The sequence below is a fragment of the Ammospiza nelsoni genome, chromosome 26 (genome assembly GCF_027579445.1).
Source record: "Ammospiza nelsoni isolate bAmmNel1 chromosome 26, bAmmNel1.pri, whole genome shotgun sequence".
Taxonomy (NCBI): Eukaryota; Metazoa; Chordata; class Aves; order Passeriformes; family Passerellidae; genus Ammospiza; species Ammospiza nelsoni.
The window spans coordinates 2669743-2688810 of NC_080658.1; the positions used below are offsets into that span (position 1 = coordinate 2669743).

A 19068-nucleotide genomic window follows, 5' to 3' on the forward strand; every position below is an offset into this window, starting at 1 on the left:
ATAAAAGAGCCTTTATGAGATGTAAAACCAAAGTACACTGGCCATGACATCTGGTGTGTCATTACAGAGACTCAGGGTGGATTGTCTTTTGTCCATTGAAGTTATTCAGGCTGAGTAAGAATTGCTCATTTTAGTAGAGCAGAGTCTACACCTTTAGACTGTAAGAGGAGTACAGAAGAGATCCTGCTGGTCTTACATCCCTTGGCTCTGTATCTCACTGCCTAGATCTCTGCAGGATTGTGTGGCAGTCTGTTTAAGAGCAAATATTCTGCTTTGTCTTCTCAATATTAAAATTAGTTTCCATGTTACCTGGGTGATATTTTTTTCTAAACATCATTTGGAGATTCTATTTTTTTTATTGAGTGAGCAAATGAAAAAAGAAGTCAGTGATTTGAATTAAGGTAAGCATCAGGCTTAGGTCAGACATTTGCCTTGTGTTATGGCTCTGTTGCTTTTGTTGAAACTGAACCTCCAGCAATTATTTTCCTCTAGACTATTCAGCTGAAGCATCCCAAGATGTATGCAAGAGGAAGCAAGGAGCAGTGGCATCATGCAAACCCAATGTGAAAAGATACAAGGCTGAATTTTCTTAGTGTTCTTTTTATTCTCATCCCTCATTTGTTTACTGACAATTTCTCTGGTCTTATAATTTCATACATGCTTCTATCCTCCCCAAAAAGCTAGAATACTTGCTAGGATCAAGATAGATTCACTTCAGAGGTGGGGCTTGCTCCTGGTTTTGGTTAGTACACTTTTTTCCATGTAACACATCTTGACTGGTTGTATCAATCAGTGCAAACTGCCAGAAGGAGCCCTGGAGCTGCAGCCATGGCAGTGAGGGGAGGGTGAGGCCCCAGCCAGGCTGGAGGGCGAGGGGCTCCTCAAGGCACCAGTTGGGAGTGGCCTCAGTGTCCTCCACCCCTGGACTATGCCCAGGAATTATCTGCAAGAACATGGGCTGCCTCATTTTTATTTATTTATTTTCTTGATTGCTTGTAAGAGTAAGTTACCTAAATAGATGTTGGGCAGCCTAAAAACCCAGTACTGCAGTTTTGGTCAGCATTGAAGAAGTGCTGTAACATTTGCTGGTGCTTAGCTCAGCACAGCAGTTTCAGCTCCAGACTGTTGTGGGAGCTGTAGATAACAGTCTGTGGGTTCACGGCTAGCACTGCCCTTCGGTGACATGGTTGCTCAGAGTGGATTGCCTATAGACACAATAAAACATTTATAGCCACACTAATGATTTGTTTGATTTCATGAAGAAGTGTCACCTGTGTGACAGAAGTTTAATGTGCATTAGAGCACCATGGAGATAAGTTCTGCAGGGCTCTGATAATGTGGATGCCATTCCATCTGACTCACCTGTGCTAACCAGCCATGGGCAACCAGTCTGGAGAGTTCAAGGAAAAAAGACACACCCAGCTGTGGGTCTGAGATTTTGCTGCCTTTAGGTGGAACAGATGCTTTTCTTTTGGCTGACATAGAGACTGAAATAAGGCAAAGTCTAGTTCAATGTGTAGAGATGATCCATTCTAGGAGTGAAATCCAACACATTTTTGTTGGTCCCTGTGCTTGGGTTTTGTCTCATAAGAGTTTGATTCTGAAAGATCTACACTACAGCCCTGAAAGGACATGGCTGTGCAAAGTGCATTCAAGAGAGATGCATTCCATTTTCAGTGTTCCAGCCTTATTCCAGTATTCACTGTTTCTGGGTCTGACATATTCCCCTCCTTCTTTTCTTAATTACCTTTGCATCTCCTGTTAATGCCAATGCCTGTGAAGCCTGCTCTCTCCAAAGAGCAAAGCAAAGTATTTTGTGCTTTGCTGAATGGGATCAGAACAAAGTAAGTTCTGGATGATGTCACCAACTCAGCTGGATTCACCTAAGCCCTGAGCATTTGCAATTTAAGATCTTACACTGTCTGCCTCACGTATTTTTTTCCCCTCATTTCCCTCTCCTTTTTATCTTTTGTCCAATGAAAATATCTCAACCATCAAACCACTGCATCTTATTTCTTTCTGCTTGGAGCTTTGACCAAAGGGGTAAGTTAAAATATTACATATTTATGGTACTTAGAGAGGTGTTCCAGCTCCTGGAGTGGTGCGGGAGGCAGTGTGTGGGTTCCATCCCTCCCCAGCCACAGGTGGAAAATGAAAGTCAGGAGCTGCCTTTCCTGTCTCAGCTGCTCTCCTCGAACAGAATCAGATGTCAGTGCCAACAAAAACAGCTCCAGGCCACACAAACGAACCTTCTCTTTTTTCTTCCCCAAAAGTGCCATTAAGATCAGCTCTAACACAGGATTGCTGGCAGATCTCTCTCAGTTGGAAAAACCCTGTGCAACTGAAGTGTCAAGGGAATGAAAAAAACAGTGAACTGGAGAGAATTTCAGCCTACTGACTCTCTCAGTTCCAGAATGCTGGAGTAGTTCAGTACCCATGAAAAATGTTGCATATTTCTGTGATTCAGGAGGCAAATACCATTTTCATGGCCCTGTGCAAATATAAGTGCACACTGATTGTACACTGCAAAATATACATACAAACACACTATATTGCATATCTATGTAGACAAAAAAATTCTTGTGGTTCTGGAGATCTCACTTGTGTCACACCTGGAGCCCCCAAATCAGAAGAAAAACTCATTTTTTCCCCCAGGGTAAAGTTCCACTCATAATGTCAGGAGGTGCCTGGGCAGAGGCACAGCTGCAGCTTCTTGTTTGGGTACTCCTCTGGAATATCCTTTCAGTGCATCCCAGCGATCCCACGGCATCCCCACTCCCGAGGTTTGTACAACCAGGAGCAAGCTATGGGCTGCTTGGAACCCAAAATACCCTCCCAGCATCAAGATCTGTGTCAGGAACGCAGATAGCAAAAAAACAAAATAAAGGAAACAGGCCGAAAATCCGTCTCCGTACTCCCCTGAAGGAAGTCTGGCACTGTTAATAATGTTCATCGCACAAATCCTGCAGCAGAAATTTCCAGGGAGTTGTTGCCCAGCCGCAGGAGCCCCGGAGGAGCGGCAGGAGCAGGGACAGGCACCGGGCTCCGTGCGGATCTGCCTGGTTGTCACTAGAGGCCACCACCGGCCTTCGGAACGGAGCTGCCTCCAGCCCTCCCCGTGCTGAGCGCCGCGGGAGAATCTGTGCGCAACTTGAACGAGAGAATAAAATTTACGGATTACATAAGGAAATTTCTCCTATTATCCACTTTCCTGGCCCTATATCCACAGGAAATGTAGTTGCATCGCTCGTGTGGCCAAACGTTTAGAGGAATATTTTCCTTCAGAGCCACCAGCCATAATTATGGAGTTCAGTGCTGTGTATAGAGTGGGTTTGGAAGCAGTGGCAAGAAGCATGGACTATCTTTCTAAATTCTGATATGTGAGTCTTTGAGGACAGAGAGTGTTCATTATCCTTTTGAATTGCACCCTTTTATATGACTGGTGCTTGAGTATCTAAATTTTTAAGCAGTGATAGGCTGTAGACATTAAAGAGAAGGTTTCTTTGGTTGTGTTTTTAAGGTTTTTGTTCTCTACAGTATCAGAGGATACATCCTCAGAATGTCTTGAAACTGTCTCTTGTGAGATTAACCTGGAAGCAGAGCCTGGGTGCTGGAATGGCTTTCAAAAATGACTCATTTTTTTCATTAATAGGACATAGGAATGTGTTCTCTTTCCTGCACAGGTAACTTTATGATTACAATTTCTGTCTGCTTGCAGCAACATTACAGATTTCCTGCTTTGAAATTGCTCTGGCAAGAGTCACTCCCAGTTTTTTGTTTGATGCACTAGATCTTTTATTTTCTCATAAGTTGTTTTGGAGGTGCAGAGCTGAGCCAAAGCTGGTACTTCTCAAGAGGCAGCACACCTTTAACTTCTGTTCTAAGGAAGAACTGTAGTTTGTAGCTACTTCAGCCTGTTTGTTTCTCCATTTCCCTGCCTGCTCCAGCTAATTATGCTTCTTAATTGAAACACATTTTTCCAAATTATATTCCTCATTTTTGTTGCTTTCTATAGAGCCTAATTACAGCGTGTCACATTGACTCTTTTGGACTTGTCCTTAGGACATTGGAAAGCCAAAAAATTTACCCCCGAAGTCTATATAGTTATTGAAAGTGTCTTTACCACAGCTGGTGTTATGATTTTATGCCTTTAAGCTTCTGATGCATATTCAGACATTCAAAAATCAAATTAACATGTCCAGAAGAAGCAGCCCTGCACCTGCCTCACCATTAGATCATTTCTCTCTCACTCTGGGAGCTCCTGCCATAAGGACATTTTAAACTGTCCCACATTGGCACTTCTGTTTCATGGAATATTTTTGCAGTTGATTTGTGGCAGTCCTAGGCCAGGGGCTCAAGTAGGTCATTTCCGTATAGTCACACAATTAAGGATATCATAAAAGCACAGCTTGAAAAGAATAAAAATTTTTACACAGAGAGAAATGGTGAGGAAATACCAGACATTAAAACTTAAGCTGGGATTTCAGCAAGCAAATTGTTCAGGTAGAGTCAATAATTAACATGCTTTTGTGGTATAATGCAGGACATGGGGGGACAGGGGGTGCAGCCTCTCCAGCATTATTCTTTCCTTACTTCCCTGTTTATAGATTCATCCTTTTTCTAAATGATTCATACACAGGAACAGGCATCTCCTAGCAAAACTTTAGAACCTTTATAGGTCAGGGTGTGGACATTGTGAAATGTTTTACTGGCTCTTCTACCTATTCTCTCTGCTTCAATAATCCATAGAACCCGGGGGTTTAGCAGTGCTACAAAGGCAAGATTTCTTTTCTTCTCTTTCTGAAATGACTTTGTTAATTTTGCATCCATGTTAACCAGGAAGGCAGAAAGCAAAAATTTTCATTGTACAGATGTGGCTGTTGATAAATAAGGCTGAACCCCAGCAGTGTGAGGCCAGCTCCCCAAAAGAATGTGTGATTAATAGCACAAACCATGACTGCATTACCTCATCGCACACTTCTTCCAGGGGATCAACACTTCACTTACCAAAGCTGCCTATTGTAATACACCTTAATAAGTTTTAACAATTCTACAAGTGAAATGAGCTGTGACTCATGCCCAGGCTGGAGTGCAGTCAAGGCTCTTGGAAATCATGCTGAGGATTATTCCGTGCAGGACTGCCTTAAATGGCAGGTGAAACTGCAAGGAGCCAGCTGTGAACGCTGATGGTTTCAGCCTCCTTTTATAGGCTGAGTTCCTGTATCCTGTTGGTTTGCAGAAGTATTGTTGCATCATTCACTTAGGCTGAGAAATGCTGTTCTCTCCTGCTCATGTTTCTTTGCTATCCTTTTCCATTTATGGGAAATAGAATTTATTCACTTGGAGGGTGTTGTTTTTAATAATACTTTATATTTTTCAAATTGCACTTTCTTTGTGCCTGGGTCCATCACTTTCTTGGTGTAGAAATGCCACTTCTTTGTGTATGGAATACTGAAGGAGAACAAATAAGAGCTGGCAGAGTTTAATCAGTTTCAATACAATGAATTAACAAAGTCATTTTTCAAGCCATACATCATCACAGTCCTGAATATTTCCTTCCATTCAAGCCACTGCTCTGAAATCAGAAGCAGCACTACCTGTGCTCCTAAAGTCTCCCAAATACTACAGAGCTGCCAGAGCTGCCAGCACAGGGTTCTGTGCAGGACTCATTTCAGTCAGGCTGTTGGCACAGGTACATTGAAGAACATCATCAGAGTTTGTGCAGGGTCCTGACCAGCCATAAACACTTGGAATGAATGAAGGGCATTATCTCTTCCGAGCCATCAGACACTGACAGGATTGCTGTGAGTGGGGAATGGCTCTTCAGGAAGTTGTATTATCTAATAGCTGGGCTAAGTAGAAGCTGTGAAGTGATGGATTCTAATTTAGTGGCTCTCAGTGACTTTCTTTGCAGCCTTGAGCGAGCTGTGTCATCTCTTTTTCCAATTTCTCAGGCAATAAAATGGGAATGATAATACTGCCCCCATTCATTATCTCCCTGACTTCATCTCTCAGCATGGTGTGAGAATGTGATGTTAACAGTGCATGCAAGTGGTAAATATTAGCATCATTATTTATTATTTAGGGTGCAGACCCACCCTAAATACATTTAGGAATGCATAGCTTATCTACCAGAGCACAAATTCAGAGGTAATGAGTAACCACCAGATACAGGGCACACGTCTGGTGACACAGTGTCACAAGCTGTTCAACAGAAAGGAGATCTGCAGTTCTACAGAGCATTCTGAAGCTGTGAAAGATTCTCCAGAAATCAACAATTTTTTCCAGAAACAGAATGTGGTGTAATGCCTATTTGTATGTTTAAAGACTAATTGGTTTACTCCACTTAGTGAAAGACACTTGAATGGCTGTGTTGGAGCCATCAGTGCATGATGGTGTCAGTAATGCAGTGAGCTGTGAGGATGGTGCTGTGAGCTGTACTGCTCTGACCTGTACAGAGTGCAGCAGCACAGGTGTAAGAATAGGTTAAAATCATCAGAGTGGTGTGGGAATTCTGCTGCCTCTCAGCAGAGGAGAACAGGAATTCTGCTGCCTCTTAGCAGGAATTCTGCTGCCTCTTTTCCAACACCTCTTGGACCACAGCTGAGTGTGACACAGGGCACGGGGAGCACATCTCACCTCTGCATGAGGGGACACCAGGGCAGAGTGAAGCCAGAGCATTGCTCAGGAATGTGAAATAAAGACAGGCGTGTTCCATAAGGCACTTCAATTATTTGCTTTTCCTTCTTCTTTCTTTCTTTTTTGTAGTTCAGCACAATAACCCAGCACAAAGCACATACTTTCCTTTGATGTAGAAATAAGGGGCTACTTAGAAGTTTTTATAATTATTTGTGTCACGGCGATGTGGCCCTGCTATGTAAATCTGATAAATGAACATATCTGTAAATAACACAGAAAATTGTTCAAGAAGACCTGGGCACATTTTGTCCAGATGCTGCAAACACCAGGTCTGGCTTGTTAGATCTGGTAAACCATAAGGAAGGACACTCTTAATTAGCCAGGAGTTACTAATCCTGTATTACAAGTTTTACCCAGTTTAAAGAAACCATTAGGTAATCCATCCAATGCTTTGGGGATCTCTTTGTGCAACAAGGGTGGAGAGTTGGGGTGCGGGGGGCAAAGGGGGATCAGGATCTGGTTGGAACATGCCAGTGGCAGAACACTGTTTCACAGAAGTGGACTTTGTTCAGTTTAATCTTCATTTCCTTTGAGATTTCCACTTTCCTTTGTGAGCTCTGTTTCAAAGGAAGGCAGGTATCAGGAGCCCTTTTGTGAGAGTCCATGACGGGACATGATGACAACGTCACTGATGAATGCGAGACTGCCCTGGACACGCAGGCTTTGGAATGCAAATCCCTCACACACTCATTATGTTCCATTTGGTCTCTCTTCCTTCTGCCTTACACTCTTCCTCATCTAAACATCCTAATGGTATTTCTCTTTTCCTTGCCCAGATTTTATCTTTGCATAGCTCTATTGCTGTCAGGGTCTGCTGCTGACTCGGGCATTGGGCTGAGCTGAAACAGGGAGGAAACCTGAGTTTGGCTGAGGCCAACAGCTCTCCCTGATGTTAACATGCACTGTAAACATCAGTCTGGCCTGACTGCAGAACCAGTGAACATTAATTTGAGACCAAATAACTGAAATGGTTTTTTGAATTACCTGAGTCATCAAGAAAGATTGAGTGTCTGGAAAAGTACTTACAGGCTCTGAGGGAAAGTGTGTAAAGACAGTGCTAGAAAATTTCTCTCAAACTGAAGAATAAAGAAATGTTTCTGGGGGACTATTTTTAGTGAAGTGACTTTGCAACACTCCTACTCATAATGCTATTTCAAATGGTGACATTGATAAGTTGTGTATAGGGGAGCTGAATAGTTTTGCTCATGTAAATGTCACCTGTAACTTGTGTCTCCTCTTTTCTTTTTTGTGTTCTTCCCGTATTGTCCTTCCTGAAACAGTGAGGCTTTGGCTGTCCTGAGCCATGTCAGTGACACTACCACAGTGGACTGGACATATGTAAGGGAAAGCAAAATCAGATATTCCAAGGTTCAGAACAAATAATGCATAAAAATTTATTGGCTGCAGTGAGGTATATGATGAGAGGCATAAGACCAGGAAAAAAGTTGAGAGATTATTCCCCTTAAATTATAGCTAATTTGCAGAGCGATAACTGAATCCCAGATGGATATTCCTGCCCTGGGGAGATGTGCACAATACATCTGCCACTAGCTCAGCCAGTCACTTTAATTCAACAGCTTTTTTCCAGCATTTTGGTGACTAAAAGCCCCTTAAACTACCAAAGTCAGCTTGACCCAGCTCTGTGTGGCACTTTGCAGTGTTAGGCTGCAGATCATTTGAGAAGCACGTTCACTACAGGATCCCTGTTTGACCCAGAGGAGCCAGCCCACAGCACAGTGTTCCAGAGGGGCTGTGGGAGCTGGGGAAGCTGCTGGTGGGCAGAGCTTTCCTTCAGGCTTGTGGGGGGAGCTCGTTGATGGTGGAGGACACCACCTCCCCGTTCACGCTGTCGTGGACAATCGCTTTGAGCTTTCGGTTGCTCAGCTCAGAGTGTTCTGAAAGAAAGCAAAGTTTAATTAGCCAAGGAGCAATGCTGAGACAAGGTGATGCAGGGAAAGCCTTATTTACAGTCATTTGCCTGCTGCCTCCTCAACAAAGTTTTCTCTACGTGTTTTCCTTAAAGTCAATATTTGTTACTGCTCTGTGTGAAATGTGCTGCCAGAAAGTCACCCTGGGTCTGGTCCAGGTCAGGGCAAATGAATAACACAGGGAGAGCCCAGCCAATGCAAATCCAGCAGATTATCCTGGATGTCTGCAGGTCATGCCCATGCCAGAATACAAGTTTCCAGACATGCAGATTTTTGGTTTGCTCTCAAGCCCTAACGCTGTTTTAGTCACCCAGTGGAGTCTCCTTGCCATATCCCAGGAAAGCTTTAGTCTGGAGCCTGAGCTGTGGCCACTGACAGGGCTGGGGCTCAGGCACAGCCCATGGGCTCTGCAGTGAGCTCTTCACAGCAGCCAGGACCTGCTGAAATGCTTCTCAAAGGCCTGTGTGAGCCTGCTATGCACACCTTCCACACTTCACTCAAGTGAGGTTAAAATTGCCCTGAGTAAAATTTGATTGGAAATGACAGTAATTAAGAGTCACTACAGAGAACAAAGTAAGGGACTTTTACCTTTAGTTTCAGATTTTCTTGCTGTCCTGTGAAGATAATGAAATAGAAAATAATGTTAATTATTCAATTTCAAAACATTATTTGTCCCCTTCTCACTGTTTCTAAGGAGACCTCATCCCACTATAAGATAAAACTTTTAGAAAAGAAGGAAAAAGAATGATGCTTTTATGCCATGTGAGCTTTCCCTTTGGTAGATACTCTCACTGGAAGCATCCCTGGGCACATTCACTACTGCTCCCAGGGACAAGTGCATTGGTTCTTGTGTATTTGGAGTTGCTCAGGTTGATCCCAATTTGGTTTCTGACAAATACCCTCACAGTTGGGGCCCCTCTGTCCTGCCTGCCTGAGAGTTGCAGTTCTAAAGGCTGCTGATCTTCCTTTTTTGACTTCATATAAATCAGATGAGAGAATAAAAATGAGGCCAGCATTCTGCTATGCTGAGATGGCCATGCTGTGGGAGTGGAGAATTTTATTATTTTTTTAATAAAAAGTTATATTAATGTAGGTAATCCAAATTACATGGGTACCAGTGTCTGTACTCTGAGTAGCTCCAGCTTTTTATTATGATCCGTCACATTAAAATACCAACCCTTGATGTAGTATGGGACTCACAAGCTTTGATTAAGCATAAACAAACAAACAAATAAATAATCCAAATATGAGGACTCTTCATCTGTTCCAGTCGGGGCAGCTCTGCCTTACCCGTCAGCATTCCCTTCCAGCAGCAGGCGGTATGTGGAAATTTCCTTTTCCAGGCGTGTTTTGATCCCAAGAAGAACTTTATATTGGTTATTTTGCTGCTTCATGTCGTGACGAACCTGGCTCAGCTCCTCCTCACACCTGGAGATGATCTGCTGCATGTTTTGAAGTGCAGCAGCGTAATAATTCCGAGTGTCAGCCAAGGTGTCTTCCAGCATGTGTTTCTGATGGGGCAGATAATACCAAGACCATGATTATTATTTATGTGGTAGATACAACACAGAAATACCAGCAAATTTGGTCTCTAGCTAGAAGATTGCAAAATTAAAGCTGTGGTAATTTAAACACTTATGCATTTGCATAACTATTCTTGTGAAGGCAGCAGAACCACAAAGCTGTGCCGTGTGTGCATGAAAGGCAAAACTGAGTCATTTATCCCTGCCATATCCGTTCTGCTCAAAGCTCTGCTCCTGACACTGCTGTCTGTCCTGTCTGTTCTGCATGAGCTATCCAGAATTGCTCCAAAGTCTCCAGGTCTTTGGGATGTGAGCTTTAACCTGTGTAAGGCCATGTAATATTTGTGAAAGCTCCCCACCAATATTTTTCACACTTTGTGTAATTCATGCCTGATAACAGGGCTTGTAAATATGAACTTTGCATTCTTTGTGTTTCTTTCTGTCTTCTTTTTAGACCTGGAGTCAGCTATCTCTTCTTCTTCTCCTCATATTTTGTTGTAAGAAGAGACATACATTTTTCACTTCCTGATGATGGTTGCTGAATCTATTTTGCATATTTTGGCAAAGTCGAGCATGATCTGAATTCCACTTTCCCTCATACTTTAACAACTGCAACAAAGTTATGCTAGGCTGTGGATTTAAATGTAGAATTGGTCCATGACAACTTCTGAGAATACACGGAGTGAGTGAGCAACCCAAGATGTCTGCAGGAGATACCTTACTAATCTGTGCCTGCAGCTCGATGTCCAGGGATTGCAGAGTTCTCCTCAGCTCCTTGATCTCATTCTCGTTGCGCTGGATCTGCTCAGGATTAGGGGTTGCTGCCAGGGACATTGCTGCACTCTGTGGAGCAGAAGCAAGAGAAAAACTCAGACTCCGGTCAGGCAGGTGCAGCCACAGGGGGCTTGGAAATGAGCAGGGACTAGCTGTTACCTGTTCTTTGTACCAGTTGTCCAGGCTTTGACGATTCTTTTCAATTATGGCCTCATAATCTTCTCTTATTTCAGCCAGAATCTTGCCTAAGTCTGCAGGAGGGGCCGCGTTTACTTTCACATTGACTTTGAAGTCTTGTGAGGAGCGATTGGCTTCCATGTCCTGTTCATGTGTCAGAGGGAACAAGCAAACTTGTTTATAGAAGTAGAAAGTTTTCAGAGAGCCACAGAGTCCCAGAGAGGTTTTGGGGGTAATTGTTATATATATACATTAAGTTAATATTATTTGAAAAATTTATATATTGATAATACTGTGATGTGAATTAAACCAATGACATAGTTGCTTCTGAGGCAGAACTTAATAAAAAACATGCAAGAAGATATTTTCATAGAATGTTTCTTGAAGAAATGGACTCAATGAAGAAGCACTGGCATTTTTTTATTTATTTATCCATTAGAAACCTAAAACCTTGATGAAAATCTAACAGTAATTTCATCTTTCTTACCCTTTATGTTAATATTTATGGAACTATAACTAAGTTTACAGGAGAGTAATGTAAAAGTTCTATGTAATTGTTAAAGGAATAATTGGATTAAAGCATATAATTACTGTGTAAACAACATAATTATAGGACCAGTTGGGCAGGTAGGGTAACATTCCTTTCGGTGTAGCACAACCTTCTGTGCCTGGTACCATTTTCAAAGCACCCAGGCAAAGAAGCCTTTTGGGGTATGACATCATGGAATGCAGATCAGCTGGTCCCCTGTGTCCATGAACTCTCCTGGGCTGGAGGGGGGTCAGCCAAAGGCAGCTGCACCCACCACTGTGCACCCTGTGTTTAATTCTCTGCTTTAAAAACCCACAGACACTGAGCAGGATGTTTGGTCCGGTGTTGGGTAATAACTGCAAACAACACCAGATCAAGCGAAACCAGCGTGTTTCAAGCAGTGGAATTATAAATGTGGGAATAACAGAGAGCACTGAGTATAGCTTTGGAGAATTCAGAGTAGTGTGGCTTTTAAAAATTATCTAATTACTGTGTTTAGGATTATGCAAGAATGAGTAATTTTGCCTGACTTCACCAACCATTCTTTTTAATTTTGATCCTTCAAGAATTTGAGATCTGTTTTGCTCAGGTTAGCCTGTTCTGGGTGACTCTGCTTGAATTTAGGGGGGTGGATAAAGGGCCCTAAAGAGATCCCTTCCAACCCTCAACCCCTCCATGCTTCTGTGAGTATGGGAAATGATATATTCAGAATGGAGGAAAAAGTCTGTGATGACTAAAACCCAGCAGCACTCTGTGTATTTATATCTAAGTCTTTCTGAGAACATTTCTGTCCAATATGTCAGTTATTATTAGCTGTGTATGACAGATGGGTGGTAGAGACTCCAGCAATCTGTTCTCTCTGAAACCCCAGTGTAATTGGTAAAGCAGACACAGGCTTTTTGCTTCACCTGACTCTGATTGGTGCCTCAGAAACAGGATTAGGTCCTGAATCATCAATCCCACTTACAGATTGTGGGTCTTACTCAGTTAATTACACGGTAGTAAAGATTTGTGCAATAGGATTTTACCAAGTGGAACTTTTTCTACCTCCTCATGGTCTTTCCTCCTGAGGATGTGCTCTTCTCTCAAGCCTTCAATTTCCATTTCCAGATCTGTGGTAATAATGGTCATGCCGTCGAGCTCCTTCCGCAGGTTCTCCACATCCAGCTGCACTCCCTGCCTGCGACACTTCTCGGCTTCGTATCTTTGTGAGGAAAGAGAAGACACAACCTGCATGTTGAGAACTGCCCGACTCTTGTATAAGGAGAAGTAGACTTGCTCAGTCTGTGTAGGGAACCAGAGAAACCAATTCTGTTTCTAACATATGTAATTTAAATATTTTTGGATAGTCTTAACAATGAGTTTTATTAGTTTGGTATTTCACTTTCCTCTCTCTCGTAACTTCTCCTCTATGGTAGGAAATAAAATTTCTTTTTCTCACCTCCCTTTTTGCATGTTAGCATTCACCCAGTTGTGGAAGCTTTGAGAATACAATTCTCTGAAAACACTATCAGTAAGCACTGATTGCTTTAGTTTTTCCAAAATGGTAACCTCTGAGTCCTTCAGAAAAACAAGAAAAATGTGATGGAAGCCAATTACTAAAATTCCTCTCTAACCTCTTGCAGTGTCTGTAGTGAGCCAAAGGAAGGGAGATGTTGCTGTGTCTTCCCTTGGGCATGGGAAGCAATTTCACACCTCAGCATCTCTCCCTTTACTCTGTGTTTTGTGGGCTCTATTGGTGCTTCTCCATTCACCCAGTGAATTCAGTCTGAGTTCCATCCCTCAAAGTAGTTCCACTGGTTCCTTTTGTGACACCACTGACTGATAATGAAAGGCTGGCAGTGCTCAGGGTATCCGAGTTTGTCACAATATTATCAAAAGCTGAGATATTTTTATAGCGGATCAGCAACTGCTAGAAAGAAGAAAAATCTTCCTGATTCCTAAGAAGTCTTAGTTACAGAAGTGTCAAATCCTTTCCTTTGGAAAGACTTGCCTGAAAGTGTTCTGTACAAAATTGTTGTCTTTTCAGTTGATCTGAGAACTCTCTGTCAATGTACTGAAAATCAGACTGTGCTGGGAGCCAGTGATGCACCAGCTCAGTTACTGTGCTCAATTCATGGGACTCCAAAGCAGAAGCCACACGAGGACAGGTGTTCCCTGCAGAGCTGGACAGAAGAGGTGATAAGTCCAGGAAATAGATTTGGGCTGGACTGGGAAGTGCAGTGCTTAGAGGGGATAATTTGTAATCCCAGATGACAGTTTTAAGTGCCTTTTGTGACAAGTATCAAGTGCCTGCTGTCAAACCTGCTCGTCAGGACCTGCACTAAGTATCATAAACAGGGTGACTCAAGGTTCTTCAGCAATCATTTGTGGGTTTTACATGCTTTTGGGTTTTTTTTCCCCCTGTTCTACATTGTTTTTATTCATCCAGTTTCGGCAGAAAGCCTCAGTAAAATCTCTTCCCTATTGGATTAGCAAGAAAAATAAATGTTTAGTTTAATCCTCTTTCAAATCTAATGAGGAAACCAAAGAAGAGCTTACTTGAGCCTGAAGTCTTCAGTTGCCATGTTAGCGTTATCAATTTGTAAAAGGATGCTGGCATTGGTGATCTTGCTATCCTCAATCTGGAAAACAGAGAATCCAACAGGAGAGTTGGTGTTGCCATGGTACGACAGTAAATAATCTGTGCTGGTTTAGCCTCTTTGCTGCTCAAAGGAAGCATCTAAATAGTGGAATTCCCATGCTAAGGTGACCACCGGAATAAAAGCATTTCAGTTTCCTTATTCACCTAGGTGTTTTGCAATTTTGCTCTGTAATCTTACTTTACTCTTTTTCTTACTTTTTTTGAGGGAATGAACCAGGAGGCATCTTATTCCTGCCAGGTAGAGGATATGACTTTCATTACACAAATTTCATGGTCTATTACAGAGTAACAGTCACTGCCTTCCTCTGGTTTTGAGACCAGATTCTGCTCCTGTTCAGCATTGCTGTCAAAGCTGCCTTGGGCTTCTTTTGGGCAAATTTCAGTAAGAACCATTAAGCTGTGTCTGAGTACAATCAAAATACTGGAGTTAATGTTATGCTTGTGCATGAACACCCTGCTGAGCTGGTGATGGTGGCAGCCACTCACTGGCAGGACCCTCAGCTCACCACAGGCTTTAGCCTGGAGTTTCTTGCACAGTACCACTGGCATCTGGTTGGTGTGGTCCATTCAGTTATGCACCTATAGCTGCTCTGAATCGACCAGCAGCATGCAGTGATTGATTCAGGTGTCTGATTTTGCTTTGGGATTTGAAAATTGCCCTAAAAGATGCAGGATGAAGCATGATCTTATTTCTTTGGTGCACTCAGCACTCACTGGAAAGGCTCATGTGTCCCTGATAACATGGAATAGCTTTTAACTATAGATCTGAGCATGAAAAGTTCAGTATTTCATGCCAAATCTTTGAAAGAACTCCAGCAGGAACTCACACATAACTATCAGGAAATCATAAATGCAGGGCATTGTGTCCTTTTCTAACACAGAGAAAAGAGAAGAGTGGTTGCTATCCCACCAGCTACCTTCCCTCAGCATCCACAGAGCAAAACAAGGGGCACTGTGGCTGTACAGAAGTCATTTACAGAGCCATCAACACCTTGGAGTAAATTTCCCACACCTCAATGAATCACAAAGAAACAAGGAAATGATAAAATTCTCCTTAAGTGTCAAAGGTTCAGCTCTGTAGTGAAGAAGGTGCTGTGGAATGTTTAACTAATCTGCTCACAGACTGTGCCTTGCTGCGCAATTATCCGCACCTCGCGTACTGCCCTGGGACACCACCAAGGCCAGCTCAAGAACTTTAACAATGCCCTGAATGCCTGGCTGCCTAGAATTTGGTGACAAAGAAGAGGCAATTCTTGAATCCAGCCTTGAAAACAACATGAGTTCCTCAGTTTTGTGCTGTGTACAGAATTGCTGTGTGACTCTGTGCAATCCGAGCACTGGTCAGTGCTTTGCCCACTGCTGTGTGGCCCCAGTGGCTCTGCAGCCAGCAGGAGATCTCACATGTGCCAGTTATCTCTTAACAATCACATGGAATTCCTTACTGCATCCAACAGGAACATTTGCAGACTCTAGTACCAGTCTGCAAACTGTCAGCTTCATTAAGAACTCTCACATTATTATTGTATAGGAAATACACTCCAATTCCTTCTCAAAACAGGGATTTCCCAAGAAGGCTTCCTGCACTGACTTCACCTCTCATGTCTCCTGTCTTTTCTTCCATCTCCTGGAATGCTCTGTAGATCACTTTGCTTATTTAGCAGCACAAGGTGTTTAAATGAGACAGTTACCTGCAGAACAGGTGCTATTTCATTGTGTATCTGGGTTAGGATGGAGTTGGGCTGGAGCAAGGCTTTTCCCAAAACTTGTTGCTCCATCAGGCATTAATCCTGAATTCAGGTATCCAGGAGAGTATGGTTAAAAATGTAGAAGCCAAATGATTATATGCCTCCAAGTTCAGACCGGCAGCATATCATAGACATGCTGGATTATTGGATATAGGACCCTAAATTTAGCCTAAATTTTATTTTAGGTGCTAAATTAGTTTCACCCTTTAAATTAACATTTAATTAATTTAATTATGGTTAATAATTAGATGCTATATTTTCACTCGTTTTACTGGCGGACATGCTGCTAATTGCAATATTTTATAGAGAAAGTAAAAATTCTGGGTTCAATCACTGAATTGTCACCTGTAAATGATCCTTTCCTGGCCTTTCATTTCCCATCCAGGACAGCCACCAGCCTCCAGGTGTCTGTGGCCAGGGAGAGCTGTTTAAGGGGTGACTGTTAAAAATAAATGGTTTGGGTACAACCTACTCAAAAGTGAGGGCTTCACCCCAATCAACATCATGGTTTTCTCCTTAATGTCTTCCTAAATCTTTCTGATTTACTACTTCCAAATCAACCTGGACACATGTTCTTGATGAACAAGTTTTTATTTCTCTTGCTGTTAAAAAGGAAAGCGCCCAAGTGCCAGCTCTGGGGATGGTGACCTTTCTTTGTCCTTAAAACAGAAATGGGTGATGACAGTTCTGGCTCTCCATACACAAGCTGTGGTCCGAGCACCTCACCTACTGCCTGGAGGCAACACTTTTAGCTGTGAGCATGGAGTTTGATTAAGTCCTTGGCCCCAGTCAGCAAAGATGTGAATTAATACAATTTCCAAGCCTTTTTAAAAAGAATTTCTCAGGATCTTGAGAATGCCAAGTAATTATATTATAAAAAGTGGAGGGCAAACGACAACATTGCTTTTGGAAGAGCTTTGGGTTTTGCCCCATATGGGTATGTAAAGTTAATTACACTGATTAGTCACACAGATGGTTACAGTGCTAAGGATGTTCATTATGAATACAGATTAATATTATGCTTAAATTTGAAGACACGTGAGTTTGGGAGATTGAAAGAGTTACTGTTGAACATTAATATTAACTACTGGCAGGAACCAGAAATTCTCCTTTTAATTATAGTGAAAACATCCACAAGGAATTTGTCACTGCTATTTTCTTAATTACAATGAAGTATTTTTCCATCTGATTACATAAGCTCATTGGTCCCAAAACTCCTGTAGTTTCATTGTCTGCTACCGCAGGAATCAAAGAGCTGGAATGCCCCAGTCTGTCTGGAGACAGCGGCAGGAGAGGGGCAGGCTCTGCACTCCTCCTGCTTTGTAATTTGCTCAAGACTTGTGCAGTCAAAAAGACCAAGTTCTGCCAGCAGCAGTTACTCAAACCCCAGTTTCAGTACAGAAAGGAACACTTGGTAGCACAGCCAGTCTCTGCAGAATCCCCCTCGCCCCCTTCCAGCCTTTCTTGTGCCCATTCTCCTCCTTGTGAACACAAAGACTATCCTGGAACTGCCTTCCTGAGGATTTCTAACATTTCAAAGGTTTTATTTAACTTCTTTAAAGGAAAGCCATCAGCATAAAGTAGAACCCCAATTCCTTAGAAGAGCACAGAATGACACAGTCCCAGCTCTGACTTACCTGTCTTTGCATGTCAGTGACGTTTTGCTCGTACTGGTTGAAGTCATGCCTCTTTCCATGAGACTTTGTCCTGTGCCACTCTAGGATGCAGCTCTCCAGCTGAGCGTTGGCTGCTTCTAAGGCACGGACCTTGTCCAGGTAGGCAGCCAAGCGCTCATTCAGGTTCTGCATAGTCTGTTTCTCATTCCCACCCAGGAAGATGCTTTCCCCATAGTGCTCACCGAAGCCTCCCCAGGATGCCCCTCCTGCAGCCAGCCAGAAGGGTCTGGCAGAGGAGAAGGAAGGATGTGTGCTGCTGGCACCACCATCTGCACTTGATGCTCTGTAAGAAGTTCCTTGCTGGGCCAAACCACACCCTGTACTACCCCTCAGGGACCCAGAAAAAAACTGGAAAGGGCCTTGGCTGGTGCTCATGCTTAGCTCTGTGTGAATCGAACCCCAGGTTTGGCTGCCTAGCACTGAGCAGCCTCTTCGCCTTCCCTGAGCAGCTTTATGCCTTTTCCTGTGGGAGTTTCCCTTCGATGAATGACTACAGCAACAAGATTGTGTCATCACGAAACGTGCTTCCTCTTGGTCAATTCTGAAGCATTTATGAGCCTGCACGCTGTTGTTGTTTGGAATCAGCTGCATACCGGGTTGCTTTCCTTTCGCTTGTTTGGGTTTTTTTTTCTTTTTCTTTTCATATGATAATAGTGAGGTGTGGCCAAAATCCGTAGGTGTGGAACAGGATCAGTTCTGCCTCAGACTTCTCTCTAACCCTGTAGTTAGTATGTTATGTTTTCCTGCTCATGAAGAGAATAAATGGGAAGCTGGGATGGGGCTGTTCAGCTACTTTCTGTGGTAATTCTCAGGCTGTAGAATTAGCAGCCCTTGGATCCTCAATCCTGTGGATTCTCAAGTGCAGTGTGTCCTATCAGCTGTCGAACAGCTTAGTGACCAAACAGCTTCAACCTGTGGGAGATGTGAGGCTTTCATGAAGTCATCCAGCTTCTAAACCAAATAAACCTCCAGTCCAGAGTCAGCAATGCCCAGCTGTTCCCTTCAGCTGCCCATTTCCGGGGGAAATACTTGAGAATTAGATATTTTAATGCTGATTTTCTCATTATTTGAGGTGCAGTCCTGTTTCAGTGGTCTTGTCTCAATAGGCAGCAGTGCAAAGGTTTCTTGTTCCCAGCGTTAATACTATTAAGATATTTATCTTAGCTATAGAACATGTTTACACTATGAGTTTGTAACAGCACTCAAAAGATTCAAATGATTATTTAAAGCTACCAGCCCTAAAAACTGACCTGGCAATCATGCAGGAATAGTCTTTCTCAAAAGTTTCAGTAACTTTCTGCCAAACTGTATCATCCAACAGGGAAAGGTGCAGGGTGGCTGTTGCAGATTGTCCTGTTCCTCATGCTGGTGAG

General features: G+C 42.9%; 1 protein-coding gene across 1 annotated transcript; it reads right to left on the minus strand.

The window, feature by feature from the left end:
* Nucleotides 1–8079: 8079 nt before the first annotated feature.
* On the minus strand, nt 8080–18286 carry LOC132084171 (keratin, type I cytoskeletal 23-like). Its single transcript, XM_059489214.1, has 8 exons — nt 17657–18286; nt 14172–14254; nt 12678–12834; nt 11084–11245; nt 10868–10993; nt 9918–10138; nt 9216–9241; nt 8080–8594 (listed from the first exon to the last, which is right to left on the minus strand). The coding sequence occupies exons 1-8, from the start codon at nt 18284–18286 to the stop codon at nt 8491–8493; spliced, it is 1509 nt and encodes a 502-aa protein (XP_059345197.1). The 3' UTR covers nt 8080–8490.
* Between the last annotated feature and the right edge of the window lie 782 nt (nt 18287–19068).

Bases quoted from the DNA above. Each gene is read 5' to 3' on its own strand.
- LOC132084171 (XM_059489214.1), bottom strand. From the start codon at position 18,286: ATGCAGCTGATTCCAAACAACAACAGCGTGCAGGCTCATAAATGCTTC. The intron at 12,835-14,171 runs GTAAGCTCTTCT...TTCCTCACAAAG, and splicing joins ACTGAAGACTTCAGGCTCAA to ATACGAAGCCGAGAAGTGTC. The intron at 10,994-11,083 runs GTAACAGCTAGT...TCTGCTCCACAG, and splicing joins ACAACTGGTACAAAGAACAG to AGTGCAGCAATGTCCCTGGC.